General features: G+C 40.7%; 2 protein-coding genes and 1 long non-coding RNA gene across 3 annotated transcripts; 1 reads left to right on the top strand and 2 right to left on the bottom strand.

Annotated features, from left to right (window-relative positions):
• Positions 1 to 594: 594 nt before the first annotated feature.
• On the bottom strand, positions 595 to 3,547 carry prim1 (DNA primase subunit 1). The gene is made up of 13 exons (XM_088369913.1): positions 3,286 to 3,547; positions 3,054 to 3,211; positions 2,876 to 2,982; positions 2,710 to 2,783; positions 2,491 to 2,627; positions 2,296 to 2,354; positions 2,104 to 2,213; positions 1,928 to 2,019; positions 1,732 to 1,864; positions 1,554 to 1,623; positions 1,357 to 1,463; positions 827 to 925; positions 595 to 749 (listed from the first exon to the last, which is right to left on the bottom strand). The coding sequence occupies exons 1-13, from the start codon at positions 3,407 to 3,409 to the stop codon at positions 730 to 732; spliced, it is 1,290 nt and encodes a 429-aa protein (XP_088226039.1). The 5' UTR covers positions 3,410 to 3,547; the 3' UTR covers positions 595 to 729.
• Positions 3,548 to 6,439: 2,892 nt separating this feature from the next.
• LOC148402195 (rho-related GTP-binding protein Rho6-like) lies at positions 6,440 to 13,181 on the top strand. Its single transcript, XM_088369914.1, has 5 exons — positions 6,440 to 6,726; positions 7,306 to 7,393; positions 10,223 to 10,332; positions 10,424 to 10,558; positions 10,644 to 13,181. Exons 1-5 carry the CDS (start codon positions 6,607 to 6,609, stop codon positions 10,887 to 10,889), a joined length of 699 nt encoding a protein of 232 aa, XP_088226040.1. The 5' UTR covers positions 6,440 to 6,606; the 3' UTR covers positions 10,890 to 13,181.
• LOC148402194 (uncharacterized) lies at positions 9,344 to 17,885 on the bottom strand. The gene is made up of 4 exons (XR_015857298.1): positions 17,704 to 17,885; positions 16,841 to 16,907; positions 12,808 to 12,856; positions 9,344 to 12,702 (listed from the first exon to the last, which is right to left on the bottom strand). It is a non-coding gene; the product is annotated as an uncharacterized LOC148402194 (long non-coding RNA).
• Between the last annotated feature and the right edge of the window lie 38 nt (positions 17,886 to 17,923).

The following is a 17,923-nucleotide window of genomic DNA, read 5'->3' as shown; positions in this document are numbered from 1 at the left end:
GTATCAAATTATTTATGTTTTGAACCGTAATATTTTAAATATACTGCTGTTATTTTCTCAGTTTTTGCCATCTCTACTTATTTAGACAGACTTGTCGCACAAACAAACTTTATCTCACATTGAATTTTGTAATTAAAATTCTGTGGAGGGGACGGGGGTCATAAAATACAATAAAGGTAGAGTAACAAAAATTAATTCAGTGCACAAATTATATTAAATACTATATTAGAAATATATGCGTGACACTAAACATTTCACTCAGGCAATCCAACCAAATTAAATACGCAGCCTATGTTGCAAATAGCCTGCACAAATAATTGCAATGCAATATCATTAATCTTTCAGCAATAAGTAATTGTAGCCTGACCAAGTCTTTGCAATTTATATCACTTTGATTGTAGTCAATGAGACATTTGGTGTTTGAGTGTATGCATTTTAACAAAGGCATACAGTGAAATATTACTGGGGCGAGGTTTGGAGCAGGGCGTGTACCCCCCCCCCGATCTTTTGCCATGCAACTACAACATACTATTTACAACAGTGACTCATTTTCACAAAGTAGAACTCAAGCAACATAATATAGTCACAACAAAATTATTTTTAAGGTTTAATTATGAATGTGTTGCTAGCTGTACAAAGTTAAAGATATCGGATCAGAGTAATGATGTCATTGTTGATCAGGGAAATGGCAACGAAGTCGCTCCAAATGAAGATGTTTGAATTGTCAGCTCAAAAATCCTTTTGAAGATCTAAAAAGGAAAATAGCAAATTCATGAATTGAATACAGTTACTTCAGGAATTCTTGATTTTGTCAGACAATACATACCACTCTTTCTGAGAAGTTCTCCTTTCCTTGACTGAGCAAGGCCATCCAAAAATTTATCAAAATACTTGATGTATTTAACCAGACTGGTTCTTTTGTAACCTGTGAAAAGATCCGAGTGGAGTGAGCCGTCATTTGGTGTTACTTTTAGATTACTATGACATGCCAAAAACACTAATATGGAAAATTGGTTTTTCTACATAATTCAAGAGCAACCTTTGACAAGAAAACATGCTTTGTAACTTTGAAATATAAGAAAATAACAGATTAATCAACAGAGAAATGTTTTATAAATGATCAATTAATCATCTAATCCCCGATAATTATTTCTGCACATTCTGTTATATTGAATCAAACTACTTATTAACATCAAAATTCTAATTCCAAGTTAACTTGATTGGAGAAATGAGTAACTGGTATCAGTTTGCAGGGTAAGCAACGTGCAAGGTGTGGTGACTTTCACATTTCTTCACTTTCCCCACAAAAACATTAAATGATCTAAAAAAGAACGACAAAAGAAGGACTTTTGTCACCTCTGATTTTCCGTTTCTCTGCAGTTTCTTCCTCATTTTCCTTGACCTCTACATTCTCGTCTTCCACCTCACCCACCTTGACCCGATCCAACTCGTTGCAGATCAAACTAAAACGACATTTAAAAATGTAAACTACCGGTATAAAAATACTGTATCAATAGTGAACACACAACATGATATATAAAATTGTTGCTTGCCTGATTGTGGGTACACTCAAGGGATCAAACGTATCCAGTTCTGTGAGGTCCATGGGAACCGAGATGCGCCCTGATCATGGTTTTTAAAAATATAAATAAAGAAAACGAGAGAGAGAGAGAGTGATTTAGTCACATTGAGGCAACTCATCACCATGAGAGGAAATTTCCTCACGTTTACCTGTTTTGGGGTGGACGCTGAAAGGGCTCTTTAGCAAATGGTTCACACCTTTACTAACATTCACATCGAGTCGTGGGTAACAATACTGCAGCATGATTTCTTTCTCAAAGTGTTGGCCCTTCTTGGCAGTCATCTTGACAGAATAAAAAAGCATGTTATTAATCCCATCAAGATAAGTACAAGTAGAATCACCAACCTGTTTCCTGCTGGCTTGTTCCACGATGAGTTCCCACCTGTTCTCAGGGTTTCTCTCGTTCTTGAAGTTTTGTTGTAACTCTTTTCGAACATGTAGACCTATGTTAAGGGTCTGTCATTTTCACACTCAGCTATGAAATATATAGAGAGGATGGACACATGCGAGGAGAAGGATATCGTCAGGCACAAGAGCCAGCACTTGCTCTACAGACTCCTTGCGGCCCAGTATGTCCTGTTGCTGCAGGGCATACATGGGAAAGTATCTCTCCAAAATTGACAGTGATTCTCTGTTCAAAGTACAAATAGAAACTCAGATGAAAAAGTGGTGACTTTAGGTGAAGGGAAAATATCAAAACAACTTGCTCATGCCTTATAAAGGGATGAATTGGCTCTGTCAGCAACACTTTCTTCACAGTCTCCTCACCACCCTGTGAAATAACCAACCACGATATTTAGGAGAGGTGTTGGTCAAGTTACTACTAAAATGTTAGAAAAACATGATGCGTTATATTACGCCGTTGCAACCTAACTAGACGTACTTTACTCCTGTTAAGAATCATTTACCTTGACCAAACTGAGGTATTCTGCCACTGCGGATCGAGCTGATGTCGAAAGGGTCCTGGCAGCTTCATCACACACCCAACAATGAACACCTCTTCTGCCAGAATAAACCCACAGGAGGTGCTGGAAACCAAAGTCATCTAAAATATTGCACACAAAACAAATTGCATCAAAGTCAATACTCTTTTAGATATCGCAGAACCTTAACAATCCGTGACATACCTCGAAGCGCTCTGTCTAGGATTCGTATTGCGATGGTCATCAGAGTCCAGCACTTGGAACAAATGTCCGCAGCACTGTAATTAAAGTTTGTGATCAAACAGAGGGTCAATATGTGTCAATCCCTAACCAATCGGGGTAAAATACTGAACATGGATGTATGCAGGACCTGCAACAGCTTCTGACATCATCATAGTCGGTCATGTCTATATCAAACACCAGCTCCTTCTCCAGAGCCTGGAAGGTTCCAGACTTCACCGTGTTATGTTGACTGGGCTGTTAGCCAAACCAACAGAAAATTATTAACATGATGTGAAACACTGCCCTGCAGAATTGTGCTGTCATACTCGGTGGCTGTAGACTGCCCCAATATCGATTTTGTAAGGGTTCATCTTCTGTATTTCTTTTTCCAGTTCGTTCTGTGTGGTAAAAGACTGGTAGCGGACGTAGATGTCGTCTTTGAGGGTGAAGGAGAACTCTCGGTTCTGGAAATAGTTTTTCTGCACTAATGTTGCAAATGAAAAAACAGTAAGACATAACGTAGGCATGTTCAACAACAAAAGCTACAGGGGCGCTCACCTCCGCCATAGTTGAGCCAGCGGTAGTACTGTGAGAAAGGAAACAGTCGTCGGTAGTAAAGCGGTAGTAAATCCGGTAGACTCGCTGGATCATAATCCAATAACGAAGATGACACTGGCGACATTTCGCGCTATATTCGGGACAGCGATTACAACATGGAATTGACAAGTTTCATCACAAACCCAACTAATCGGTGTACTGCTTTGCCTCGAATAGAGCGCGGGAAAATGCTTCGGAAAAAGCACAGAGCCAATGAGAAAAGAGCAGAGTAACGACGTAAGCGGAAGTTGTCAAGCAAGCCCGTAACACGTACATGCTCACGGAATGTAATTATAAGATATGATCTAACTGCACCCAAAAAATACCTCATTAAAATGCTAATAAAAATACCTAATTAACTGCCAGTCCTCTACTTTGAGCTGACTTTTATTATGTAAACGAGGTACCGATATGCACTGTGGGTAGAAGTAGATTTGCTTTGTAGGATTTGTAGTCACAGAAAGCGACCCTCGCGCACTGTAGTCTGCAGTTCGGCCATGTTGGTAGGGGCGACTTCCATAGCAAAAGCATATCCTAATTTGCTACTTTCTCAATTGATTTTTACGAGATTTTTTCTTCAACAATACAAACGTTTACTTTCAATACGTCATATTAAAAAGAACAAGAAAGAAAAATGTACTGTCGAAGAGGTTGTTCCCACTTCCTGACTGTAATTGTATGGCAATGTACACACCACTATGTGCCGGCACCCAGTTGCTTTTTATTTTCATTTTACCGCTCACAAAGATGGTAACAGCTGAGACTTTGCCTCTTCTAGTGTCGCATTGGCGTAAGCACGCAGCTAAATTGTAAATTGCGCTTTGAAATATGAATAAAATGTTAAGACAAAGATCGCTGTATAGTACGTATTTTACCCTGAAATAAAATAATTTAATGTATATTTTTACGTGTGTAACGAGAAACACCCAGGTTGTATAAGTCCATTGTATTTAAATACCAGGCCGTTTCGCGTGTTGAAAGATTAACGTTGTCCACCCATAGAGGGCAGGAGAGTACAATCAATTGAAAAATCTTTTGAGTGGAAATGCACTTTTACAATTTAATAGAGTTAATGTACTAATAGGCTCAAACATAATAAAGAGCACATGAATTCAAATTGAACATAAAAGTATTCAAAAGAAAAAAATATGTTAATAAACAATAAAAGAGCAAGGATAAACAGAAGACTGCTCACCCAGTTTTGAAAACATCATGGGTATCGTCAACCCATGATGCAGGGTCCAGAAGTGGACAGAGATGAAACATTACCTTTCTGTGTGTGCTTGAACTCGTTAAATGTTGAAACAAAGAGAGAACAGAAGACATGAACCTCCGATATACATTTACCATGAAAAATGGGGGTTTTGCCCCCGCACACACACCAAACAGGAAAAATCAGAAAGCCACTGGCTTCTGTGACAGCTGAACAGTCATCATTATGTTGTGCTTGAGTCATCATGCTCTACTTCCTCTCAAAATGGTTGACACTTGAATATTCACTGTTACTGTGTACTTCAGAGTAACAGAGCCATCTGTCATCTATTTGCGATTGGCAAGGCAGCACTGGGCCACATTTGCCCCATTTGAACAGCAGTCACATTCTACTTATTCTATGAACACATGGCATCAGGTCACCCAATTGACAATTGGGAAACATCCAACATAATTGCACATGGCATAAAACATATATGAGGCAGTACAAATCCCAAGTCCATCGATCCATCCATTTTCTATACTGCTTGTCCCCACGGGGGTCGCGGGCGTGCTGGAGCCTATCCCAGCAGTCATCGGGCAGTAGGCGGGGGACACCCTGAACTGGTTGCCAGCCAATCGCAGGGCACACAGAGACGAACAACCATCTGCACTCACACTCACACCTAGGGGCAATTTGGTGCCTGTTCCTTGTAAGACATATTAATAAAAGCATTTGGAACTTATACATAACAATTATACATGTTTAAAAAAAATGACACTGAAACATTGCACTATACACCCCCACTTATGTTACTTCAGTTAAAATCAATCAGAAATGATTGATCTTTCCACGAAAACACGACTGTTGGAAGGGAAATTGTATCACAAAAAGCACATCAGACTTCATGTAGATGACTTTTTTTCATGGTATTTACATCTATAGATGTGTTAAACAACCCAGGCCAGAGAACCAAATGTATTGGGGGGGTTTTTAATTGATGATGTAACTCATGATGGGCGCAGTAGAATGAATTCTGAAGCCTACAAAACCATTTTCAAGGTAATTGAAAGAAAAACGCAACCAAACTATTTAGAGGAAGCTTCATCATGCAATAAGACAAAACACACGGCCAACACAACAAAGGACTTTATCAGTGGGGTGGGGGGTGCGGGGGTGGAAGAGCTTAGACTGGCCAAGTCAATCACTGCAGTTTACCTCCTGAAGCGAGAAACCTTCAGAAACTAACAAGAACTGAAAGAGGCTTCAGTGAAGGCCTGGAAAATCATTTCAAATGAAGAATTTAACAGTCTAGTGAAGTCAATTGGTTGCAGGCTTGATGCAGTTATTGCAAGTATGGAATATACTGTCCACACCACCAAATATGAAATGTTATTTATGGATGGATGGATTTATTTTAAGTTAATTTAATATTCCAATATTTTTGCTCACTCGAAAACTGAGTGGATTCAAACAAAAGGTCTGGGGTTGTTTATAGCATCAAATGTAAACATCATGAAACAAAAACAGGAATTCTGAATTTTTGTCTCATATTCATGTTTTGATTTGGAAACCAACTGTCTTCAGTATACAAAAAAACAAAAACAACAAAAAACGATCTTGCCGTTACAATACTTTTGGGGGGGACTATATGCGATTTATGGAGCGAAAAGGATTTCAGACATGCTTCTAATTAAAACGAGTGCATCGAAGGTGAATGTTTGCACCATTTAAAAGCAGCAGTTTTGTCTTAAACACTTCTCAATTTGATTTAATCTACAGATCGTACAGAGTTCAGTTACGCCTTGTTAAATCTAGAGGAATGATAAATGTGGAATTCCTGACCCTGAACAATGGGAGGGTCGATAACTCTCCTGCACGACGCTCCTCGCGCTCGCGCTCGCGCAGGCAGGCACACACACGACGCGCTCATTGGCTGGCGTCACCATATAAAAATCCCGCAGTGGTCCGCTGACTTATCACCGAGCATCAGCCCGAAAAGAGACGCCGAAGCCACTACCGCGTGGATCTAGAAGATTGCCAGGTTCGACGCTGCCGATTAATCCCCCCATCATTGATCCCCACCCAGCATGAAGGAGAGACGCCTCCCGCAGCCCTTTGTAGCGCGCTGCAAATTGGTGCTGGTTGGAGATGTCCAATGCGGTAAAACGGCCATGCTTCAGGTCCTGGCTAAGGACTGCTACCCAGAGGTAGGAGATTTATTTCTGCACCACGCCATCATCAACATCAGCAACATCAGGAGCCATCGGCATTGTCATCCTTTTTGCCAATAATCATGACCAGAGCAGGGACTCAAATTTACCTTCCACGTCTCCATCATTCGCATCAATGTCAAAACTTAGTTTCATGATGCAAATTGGCAAATGTAAGATACTTATCTGTGTGTCTCAGTCGTATTTAATGAGAGAAAATTCGAATGAGATTTAAAAAAAAAAAAAACACTGATAATACTCATTTATGGTTATAATCGTCAGAGGAATTCATTTCACTAAGAGCAACATCATATTGTGATTTTGGTCCATGGTGGTGCAGGATCACAATGTGCTTCTTATATTTTACCACATGCATCTTGAAGGTACAGGTCTAGAAATACGCAGGCTACCCCAATGACAGGCAGTAAATCTACTATATTGTATTGTGAAAGCGAGAACAAATTATTAGTCATGACTGACACGACGCCACATATAGTAATGCAAAAAAAAAAATCAGAGCTTCTCGTTTTAACATGAGTTACATAAAGGTCTACTCCTCCTCCTCCTCCTCTCCAGACGTACGTCCCGACTGTGTTTGAGAACTACACAGCCTCTATGGAGCTTGATGGCCAGCGTGTTGAGCTCAGTCTTTGGGACACATCAGGTAAGAATGTATTAATGTTTAGACATGCTCTCCCTCTGGCATTAAAACCACTCATGAGATCCTTTGTGTACCCATTGCTGATTTTGGAGTGATTGGTTTTACCTTCCAACTGAGACAGTCTGCCCAGAGACCAGTATGGCTTTCAAATAAAGCACCAAGTTACTTAGTGCTATACCAATAGTGCTGCTTACGCATCTAGTTACTGTATGTCAGTCCCCTTTTTATTGCTTGTTAAACAATGCGTGCCACGTTTGTTTGAGCGCTCCATTTGCACAGGGTGTTCACTAAAATCGTTCCTGGATTATTCATTCTGGCATGGTCGAGTAGGGGTTTCTGATACAGTAGTAGTTTTCTACCAACACTCCCAAATCATTAAAAAAAATAAAACGTTTAAAAAAAAAACAGCTGCTAATTAACATTATACATTTTCCACAAAAATTGAAGCGAAATGGATGGATGGATGGATGGATGGATGGATGGATGGGTGTATGGATGGATGGATGGATGGATGGATGGATGGATGGATGGATGGATGATAGATGGATGGATGGATGGATGGATGGATGGATGGATGGATGGATGGATGGATGGAAAAAAATGCAGTATGTGGTTATTTTGTTGTTTGCTTCAAACTTGTTGTTGTTGGCTTAGGATAGTGGATCTTTTATACATGCATTGAAAAATGTATCAACAGAGCCTGTATTTTGCACATATGCATATATTTTGCTCATATTTAAAATAGCATTAATCCATAAATCTGCTTCGGAAGTGTGTCGTACTTATATGACCCCCAATTACCACTGCTGAAGTTTTTGCCCCCTCCAGCATTTAAGGTGACCATTCCTGCAGTACTTGATGTTACATTCTCATATCAATATTTTGATAATTAATGTTATACTGTTATAAAAGCTTTGGGCAGTTATCAACTAAGTTAGATTGTGCTTCTATTTGTGGTCTCTTCCCATGTTGAAAATTGAATTCCTAAGTAGGTAAAACGCAGTGCATGGCACACTGACATAATGAAAAGTGTTATATAAATAAGATCAATAAGGTAAAATCCTTCCACTCCCCCATGGATTTCTTTCATAACAGCATCGACTGCGGCATTCTGCTCGGAGGAGGTTGACCTGTGCCAGTTGGCTTGTGGAAGGCTTTTTTTTTTTAAAATTTTACTGGGGAGAAAGGGTTGCCTGGGTCAGGCAGGGGGCGGAAGTGGGTATACGCATGTGTCGTATGCTATTACGAGAACAGACGGTGTGAGAAAACAAATTCAGGAGCTCCTCGCACCTTCTGTTTTATGCAGCTAAAGAATGCTTTTGTGTCTATGTCCTCCGCTGAGCAAAAACTTGCTGGTCAGTCAGCATCATATTTGGGTTATTTACAGTGGCAACAAAGTTCCACATGTTGTTTACTACTTTCCTTTCAATAGATCTTACAATAGAGATAGCACATTTAGGAATCTGCATGCATTATGTTACATTATTTATTTTATGTTACGTCTTATAATAGGGCATGGACAGCCGATCATTCACTTTGTCTGTGGCCCATTCAGTGAATTTGCTCATGTTTGTCCAACGAATGCTTGTGTGTGTGCTTGGTTTGCTCAGGCAGGCAGGCAGGCACCCTGCCTTTAAAGTGTAGCTGGGTCATAGTGGGTGTAAGACATTGTTCTCCTCTTCGATTTCTCTGCCTCCTCTTTCTCAGGCCTTACATCATTCCTTTGGTGTTATGTGAACCTGAAGATACTGACATAAGTGTATGAGTTGTCTTAAAGGGGAAGTCAACCTGAAAAAATTCTTGACAGTAAAATGTTGTATGTGCCCCCACTAGTAGTCTAAACGGAGCATTATGATTAATATTGCATTTGTGGAATATGAGTTAAGCAGCAAAAGCGACTTGTTTTTGTCTTTCTCAGGGGGCGGCCATTTTGCCACTTGCTGTCCGCTAAAAATTACATCACAGTTGTCAGGTCACAACCAATCATGGCTCATCTTCAGTGAGCCGTGATTGTTGTGACAGCAAGTGGCAAAATGGCCTTCCCCTGAGATGGATAACAATAGGTGGATTTTGTCTATTTAATTCATATTCCACAAACAAAACATTAATCAGAACACTGTTTCGACCAGTTGAACTGCACAGAACATTTTCTTACAAAGAACATTTTAGAATGGACTTCCTCTTTAAGATGCAGTGGCTAGGTTTTAGCTAAACACTTGTACTTGTAGTATCCGTTTCTGATAGATTTATATATCCTCATATTTACACAACCCAGGAAAAGTGTCAGAAATTAGATCCTAGTATTGGTGTGTGAAGCAGAGCCAAGACAATGGAGAGCGGACATCCTGTCAAACTGTTTTTAGCACAGGAGCATTCCTGAATCTTAAAATAGCTTCTAGATAGGTGTCCGTTTGTCTATCAGATTGTCTACCTGCTTTAACACTAGGCGGCTGTGACTATTTTGTTATGATTGACACAATTTCTATGAAGAAGAAAATACAGTATGTTTAAAACTGTGAATTGTTGTGGTTGTAGTGTAAAATGCTACCACATCATACCAAGAGCTATTTGTAGCTTTTTCATGAACACCTCTGAATCCAAATCTGTTTGAGGTCAGGCAGTGAACATCTTGGTGATGCTCAGTGGAAGCCACTACTGTAATGTTGTAGGGACAGTCTAAAGTACGGATTAGTCGAAAATCAATCAAAAATCCATTACAAATGCTTCAAATATGCCTCGATGTTGCATTACACTGTTTGCAGACTGTAAAACATTAAAAACAATGTGTAAAGTAGACATCAGCCAAATTTGTATCCTCCTCCGCCCTTTAAGGTTCCCCGTACTACAACAACGTTAGACCCCTCTGCTACAGCGACTCCGATGCAGTGCTGTTATGCTTTGACATCAGCAGACCAGACAGCGTAGACAGCGCGCTGAAGAAGGTAACTGCTGCCACACCGTGAATATGAAAGTCGGACATGAGGACATGCACCAAATCATCACTTAAAAAGACATACGGAATCTGTTTTGTAGTGGAAAGCGGAGATCCAGGACTTTTGTCCTTGTACTCGGATCCTGCTAATAGGCTGCAAGACGGACCTGCGCACAGATGTGTGCACACGCATGGAGCTGTCCAATCAGAAACAGACGCCCATCTCCCACGAGCAGGTGTGTTCAAATTCCTTTTTGTGTCTTTGCTTCCATTGTGAGTCAGCGAGGCTCGACAGTCAAAGTCGTATCCGCTTCACGGCAGGGTTGTTCCTGGGCCAAGCAGCTCGGCGCCGAAGCGTACCTGGAGTGCTCAGCTTTCACGTCAGAGAAGAGCATCCACAGCGTTTTCCGTGCGGCCGCCTTGGCCTGCATGAACAAACTCCAACCGGCCGACAAGCCCAGCCCAGTTCGCCGTCTCTCCAAGAGACTCCTACACCTGCCCAGTAAGACGGAGATTATCTCCTCCACTTTCAACAAGGAGAAGTCAAAGAGCTGCACCATCATGTGAACACACAGTGGTTGCACACGAGGACAAGTGACCTGCTGACGGTTCATCACAGTGATGTGGGTTTCTAAATACAATAGACACTCCACCCCAAATCCCCCTGTCACTTGTCCTAATATACACTGACCATTTGCCGCCGAGACAGATCAACAAGCCCCAATCCTTGCAAGGTTGCTGTAAGGGAGGTCATGCAAGATCTAAGTGGCGAGGGTGATTGCTGCATCACCTTAATTATCACCTATTTGGAATTCTAATCGCAGCGCCATAACAATCCATCTGTCTGGAAGGCAACGATAGCAACACATTCGGTACACCTGCACAATCTAGTGAATATGGAGCAAAAACGAGAGAGGTTGATTCATCTTGGCAAGCTTCGCTCTCTGCCAACCAATCACGGCTCACCAGTTTTCTGAAGCTGAGCCGTGATTGGTTGCGACATGGGACCTGGCAACTGTGATGTCATTTTCAGTCGAGAACAAGTGGCAAAATGGCTGCCCCCCGAGAGGGATACAAAAAAGTTAAATGTTGCTGCTTAACTCATATTCCACAAACGCAATATTAATCAGAATGCCATCTTTAGACGTGTGGGGTCACATACAACATATTATTGTAAAGAATTTTTTGGGGTTGACTTTCTCTTTAAATGAAATTTATCCTTTGTAAGAGCAAGTAGCATTTCCTTTAGAATATTGAACAATGGCATTGAAATGTGGAACAAATTAATTTCGATGAATTAAAATATACAAGCATAACAGACTAAAATTTACTTACGAAAATACTACACGTTTGGCACAGAGAGATTCACTGGTGCAACCTTGTTTTTATTTAGTTTTAGGCGTGCCACAGAGTCTCACTAGTCCTACCACACGTGATATAACGCCAAACGAATGATCCAGAGTCCGACAAAGACAATCAACATTATCTTGGAAAGGTCAATGCAGCTCTATGGAGCTCATGTTGTGCAGGTGTATCCAATACTGTTACTTCCAAAGGTTAAATGCTGCTCTCCCCCTGAATATTATGTAAGTGTTGTCATTTTGCTACATTCATGCCTTCTCATGTGTGTGGCACCGTGGCGCACAAAGAGCAAGAGTGCGAAAGCTCCCTCAACAGCGGTCCTTGAACGATTGCTTCCCTTGCTACCCATTTGCTGTTTTTCATTCGGATTAAAGCTGACAGCGGAGAAAGTAGCAGCAAGGCTAGCGGTTTTAGCAAGACGAGCGTCGATTGGCAAAGGCGGTGGGAGGATGTACTCAAGGGATGAGATGTGACTCAGCACTCACGTGAGCCATCCAGCGTCGAGGCAGCGATAACTATAGGCCTTGATTTTAGTGCCGGGCGCGAGCACGTCATCTCCAGACGCCCGCAATCCACATCCAAGCAACATTCATAAAATGTTCCTTTTGACATATATTGTTTTTGATTTTCACATGATCTTCGAACAAACTTGCCCTGTAGCTGGTAATGCAACATTTTTTTGCGTGTGTTGCCTTTTTAGCATTAACACAAACGTCCTGAGCAGATGCTGATTTCCAAGGAGGGGGTGGAAGCAGAATCACTCAAATGGGCTGGTCCTGTTTGCAGAAAGACTTTTTCCACCTTTTTCTTTTCCATTTTCCTTTTCAAGTTCCCGAATATGCATTCCGAACAAAAATATATCCTCGTATTTCTCTTTACGGCTAGCTTTCTTGAGTGTTTTCACTAGCTGTCGCTGTTGTTGTATTCACTTGAGTCTTCTGGCATTAGCGTCTGTTGACAGCTAAGCTAATGGAGGACTGGATGATTTGTAGGGCTGCACCAAGAAGACCGGAGTTGTCTGGTAATGGAGAACACTGGAATTTAACATGTTGCCTAGCAACAGTGTGCAGGGTTCCTGCCTTGCGCAGAGATAGAGGGATGATTCTGCGAGAGGGCGCATCACCTTTCATTTGTAGCATTAGACCAAGCCATGGCAAAGGTGGCGTGGTCTCCTATTAAAGAACACAATTTGAAAGACATCAATCGGTAGCGCGCGAGAGAAGACAAATGGAACAACTTCTCAAATGCACCTTCAGCTCAAATGATATTGTTTTATTCCACAGCCGTTTCTAGAGCATCCAGTTTCCTAAACCTAAATATCTGTTTATTCCCTTGCTCTTTTCCCCCCCTCTACATATCTCCCCTTGCCTGTTTGAAAGAATGTTTCAGTGAAGTTGACAATGTCTTAAATTATTGAATCAATTCTGTATTTGTTATTGCCATACTCTATTTTTCATCTTCAAATCTTTATTTAAATAAAAATATTAAAAAATCCCATTTGGGCTCAACGTGTTATACTGTAAAAGCACATTTCCTGCTCGTTTTTTAACATCAGCCTTATTTTATTCTTGAACCACATTTTTTAGAAGCCTTATCAAATTAGACCAAAGATATTTGTCTAATCTAATTGAAGGCACCGGATAATAGCATTGTGTCTATTTTGTCTCAAGCAAGTCAAAATATGGCCTTCTGTTTTTGGTCAAGGTTATAACATTTTATGTCCCCTCCAAAAGTATTGGAACAGCATGATCCAATACACACTGTTAACACAATGAAGCCGGAACGGCATTTCAAATGAAGGGTGCAACAGTCTGGTGAAGTCAATGGGTCACAGGCTTGATGCAATTATTGCAAATAAGGGTGATGTCACGAAATATTCAGTGTTATTCACTTTAGGTTAATTCAATAATGTTGGTTCCAAAACATTTGCTCACTTGAAATCTGGATGATTTGAAACAAAAGTTGCTCTGTGCTGAGTCATTTAATTTATCAAGATGTTAATAGCACAAATTAAAAGCTAGAATTCTGAACTTGTGTCTTATATTTATCTGTTGATCTGAAACCCAAATGTTTTCAATACACAATAAAAACAAAATCTTAACCTTGCCGTTTCAATACTTCTGAAGAGGACTGCAGCCGATTCATCCTTCCTCATTCCTCTAAACTTCCGACTCTTCAATTTAAAATCAAACCAGTTTCAATTAAGTTCGAGCCAGGTTTGCGTTCATAGCGCTGATCACTGTGTGCTGGCAACTTTTCTGTCCCTTAGGGGCCGTGTGGCCTACAATCAGATGAAGACACGGTGTCGGAACGAGCCTGTAAAAGTGATGCCACTGAAGCATGATGAGCATAGCCGTGGGGATCCACCCTTCCCCCAATACACACACATGCATGACCAATGCCACATGTATACTATGCATCAGTTTTTATGTATGATTCACTATGAAAACCTGTCACTTTGGATTTTTTTTGTCTTGTGACATTGCGCACTGGAATTACCTCCAGTAAAGGTAATACACACACTGGCTTACTGTACACGATGTCCTGTCTACAGAAGTTCAACGTAACATTTCAGGTGAGGAAAATGCACGAAAGCATCGGATGAAAACTAGCACTGTAGCTATAATCCGTAATGTTTACATTTGTTTTTATACCGATGTTAATTTGTGTGCATTGCCCCTATTCAAATAAATAAATAAATATGAATTCCTCACTGGGATGAAAAAAATTAATAATAAACATGTCCTTTCATTCGCGGCTACCACTGTTAGCTTTAGTAAGTGTCTATGTCGATCAAGAATACGGCTGCAGTGCAATATCTGAACGTGTCTTTGTTGTTTATGTATTTGTACACATGAAGTCTTATTAGTTAGCAATGCCACAAGATACACTTAACCCAAAGAACTCTGATCTGCATCCTTTTCATGCTTGCGTTATTTCCTGACCCAACCAATGATCTGCCCCACCTCCTTTTATTGCATTTGCTTTGTCTTCCTTTGATTTGCACGAAATCTTATCAGGACCTCCACTACAGTCTACAGTGACTGAACGTTTGGCATTCCTCAGCTATCACGCTCAGGATACGGAGGGCAGTGAGGTGACTCGATCGTGGCCTTCTTATCCATTAGTGCGACGACGGGGGGATATCACTTGCGAGGATATACAGTGACACGCGCTCTGATAAATGTCATCTCGTCTGCGCAAACATTGATTCCTCGCTTTCTGTCTGGCCTGCTACTCTCTCATGATACATACGCACACGTGTGCTCAACATGTTTATTAGACCACCTCCACATCAATACTATCATTTTGTGCTCTAATGGAGGCTTGTTACTATTTGGAACAGGAATGAGGAATTCAACGTTTTGAACCATATTTTTTTTTTACTTGCATTTGCATGAAAGAAATGAAAATGTAATGAGCACACTGCTAATAGAAACAATTTCCACCATGTCGGGAAAACAATTTCAGAATTTCAAGCCATGCATGACAGAAGGTTTGTGCAGGCCAACCACGACACAGGTTTGGGAGTTTGATACAAAATAATGAACTGTCCAGAACAAGTGATCTGTGCAGTCTTGACATTTAGCTTTTCCAGGATGGACCAAAACCTGCAGCAGAGCCAGTTGTGGATCAGGGACCCGGAAGAGCGATGAATTTGTCCGAATTTTGTTTTCACCAAAAACCCTCGGAGAGTAAAATGGACGCTGCGCTGCGTATCTCATTATCATCTATCAGACGTGGCATTGCGGACAAATAAACACATTCCGATGATGCTGTCTCTTTTAAGAGAGATACAGCGGCAGAGAAAGCAAGTGCTGGGGCTCTGATGGGGGTTTGCAACACTATGCTGCCTGCTTACTGATTAGCTATCTGCACTGACATATAGATCACATTCCCTCACATCCCTTGCCAGCCGGCGCACATACAAAATAGCGAGCAGTGCCACAGCTGCACTGACACCATCATAACTCCTATCTGCGTTTGGAAATGGGGCGGTGTGGGGGTAGGTAGGGGGTTGTATATATCGGGCTCAGCTGGGTGGAAAGAGACAATCTCCGGAGTGTCATTATGTGGTTCAGGTCTCAGAGCCACTAAGATGTCTATCCTCATGCTAGGTTCACCTGTCTACAGTAGGCTACATATGTCAGCTTACATTTGGGATTTCTTTGTCCAAAAAAGGCACCCAAAGTCTGCTTCAAATCATTCCTTCATCTAACATGAAAAGTGAGACGCACTGTGACAATCCAAGTCATCATTAACCATGAACCCAGATGCTTTGATGATTATTAACCAGATGGCTTCTGCTGGCTGTGATAGCCTTAATTGTTATTATTCTTTCTCTCAACATTAGTTCAGGTCCGCCTGTGCACTATTTGCAGCACGGGGCATTCATGCAAACATGTGAAGCGGTGAATGCATGTGTGTCAAATGTGTTGCGTACTGTACTAAGCAGTTTATGTCATCTGCTCTGAATATTTCCAGTGTAGTGGGGTAAGTGAGGCATGTTGGTGAACATGCTGCACGTCAGCTCGGAAATACAAAGACTCCGTATGCCCTCCTGTTCACCTTCACCAAATGGAAAACGCCCTGATACAGATGCACTTGTTTTAATGTCCCAGTGCCCAGTTTGGCACACCCAGAGGGGACGTCAAGAGTGAGTGCTCTTCCAGGGATTTAATGAGACAGGCTTGCTTGGGCATCGGGGAGTAAGGTGGGGAAGGGAGGGCTAAAGCTGGGGCACAAGTGCTGCCTGAATTGGGGGTGGATTGCATTTAGGCTTTGTGCCATCCTGTCATGGAACTTCAGATACATACATTCTGCTAAATGTTTGCTGATCTGTAGCATGTTTTCCATGTTACATTGGTATAGAAATGACTACAGTTGGTGTAATTTGATAACTCCAATTTTAAACCGCCAGTCCAACATTTGGGATATGAATTCAGTCAACATTAGACTGTTCCTAACATGACAACTTGTATGAAATGGTAATAATTTATTTCCAATTTTTTTTCTTTAACAAAAATAATCTTGGTGATCAGCATAGAGTATGGACACAGCGAATTGCAAAAATGAGACATTAATGCCTGTGCTTAAAAAAATCCTCGGGCAAACTGTCATTTTCATCAGTTCATTCACTCTCATGTTTATTTTACCTCAAGACATCAAGTCAACGGACACTGCTTTCCCTCCAGAAGGGCAATGTTTCCTTCTCTTGATCTTCTGGCGGAGGGAAAGACAAGTACAGAATATGAATCAGCACGCTCAGTCTGCAGTTGAATGTTTTCTTTTCAAGGTCTTTGTTTTAGTCTGCAGAGCCATCGGCATCAAACACCAGTAGCCGTCACTATTTGTAGTCACTTATGTCATTCTAATCCCGAAAAGTTGCTTGCAAAGCAATTTGCATTCTTGGTGAGTGATTCATAATCACGGCTGATACCTCTCAAGGAAAACAAGACTTATCAAAAAAGACGTGGTGCCACAATTAGCTTGAAAAGGTAACTTTACTGATTACTTGAGTAAATGAGTTAGTTGACTGATTACGTTATTTTCAACTTAACTATAGATTACAAGTTACATTCAGCCGATACCGACCTCTTGTTGAACATAAAAATGAGCGAATTTTCCACTTAATTGGATATGCATTTTTTACGGTGACATTTAAGTTTGTTTTTATTAAAAATAAAACTAAGACAAACTTTTTGGTATACATACATTCAAGGAAAAAAACCTTTCCCAAAACAACTATTACAAAAATTATGTTGGGCAATAATAGTCATTATTGTTGCCTTACTGCTGTATTGTATTATTTTCACATTACATTTACATTTATACATTAGGTTACTTTACTAAAAGAAGACTTTCATGGTATTTTCTGTTGACATTGTCTACCTAATTGTCATTATAGTTTTAAAATTATGACGGATGACGAATAATCAACATTGTATTGTATTAACATCAAATTCTCAAGAAAACGATATAGTACGTACACCATCGGAATCGTCTTTCAAATATATACCTGTCTGATAATGCTGGTTTCATGTAAATCAATGATTCTTTGAAAATTTAATCGCATACCTAAACAGACGTGCATAATTTCAATAGCGCCAAAAGTGATGTTTACCTTCAACAAAATATGCACTTAAACAAATGATCATTTTACGTAAAACACGGTCGCCACCATGTGCCTGAAACGAGAAGAGTTGCATCTTGTTTTTTTGAACAGGCATTTAGGTATT

The sequence above is a fragment of the Syngnathus floridae genome, chromosome 2 (genome assembly GCF_059516105.1).
Source record: "Syngnathus floridae isolate MCC-2025c chromosome 2, RoL_Sflo_1.0, whole genome shotgun sequence".
NCBI classification, from domain to species: Eukaryota; Metazoa; Chordata; class Actinopteri; order Syngnathiformes; family Syngnathidae; genus Syngnathus; species Syngnathus floridae.
Note: the sequence above shows the minus strand (reverse complement) of the source record. Positions and strands in the feature narration are given on the sequence as shown.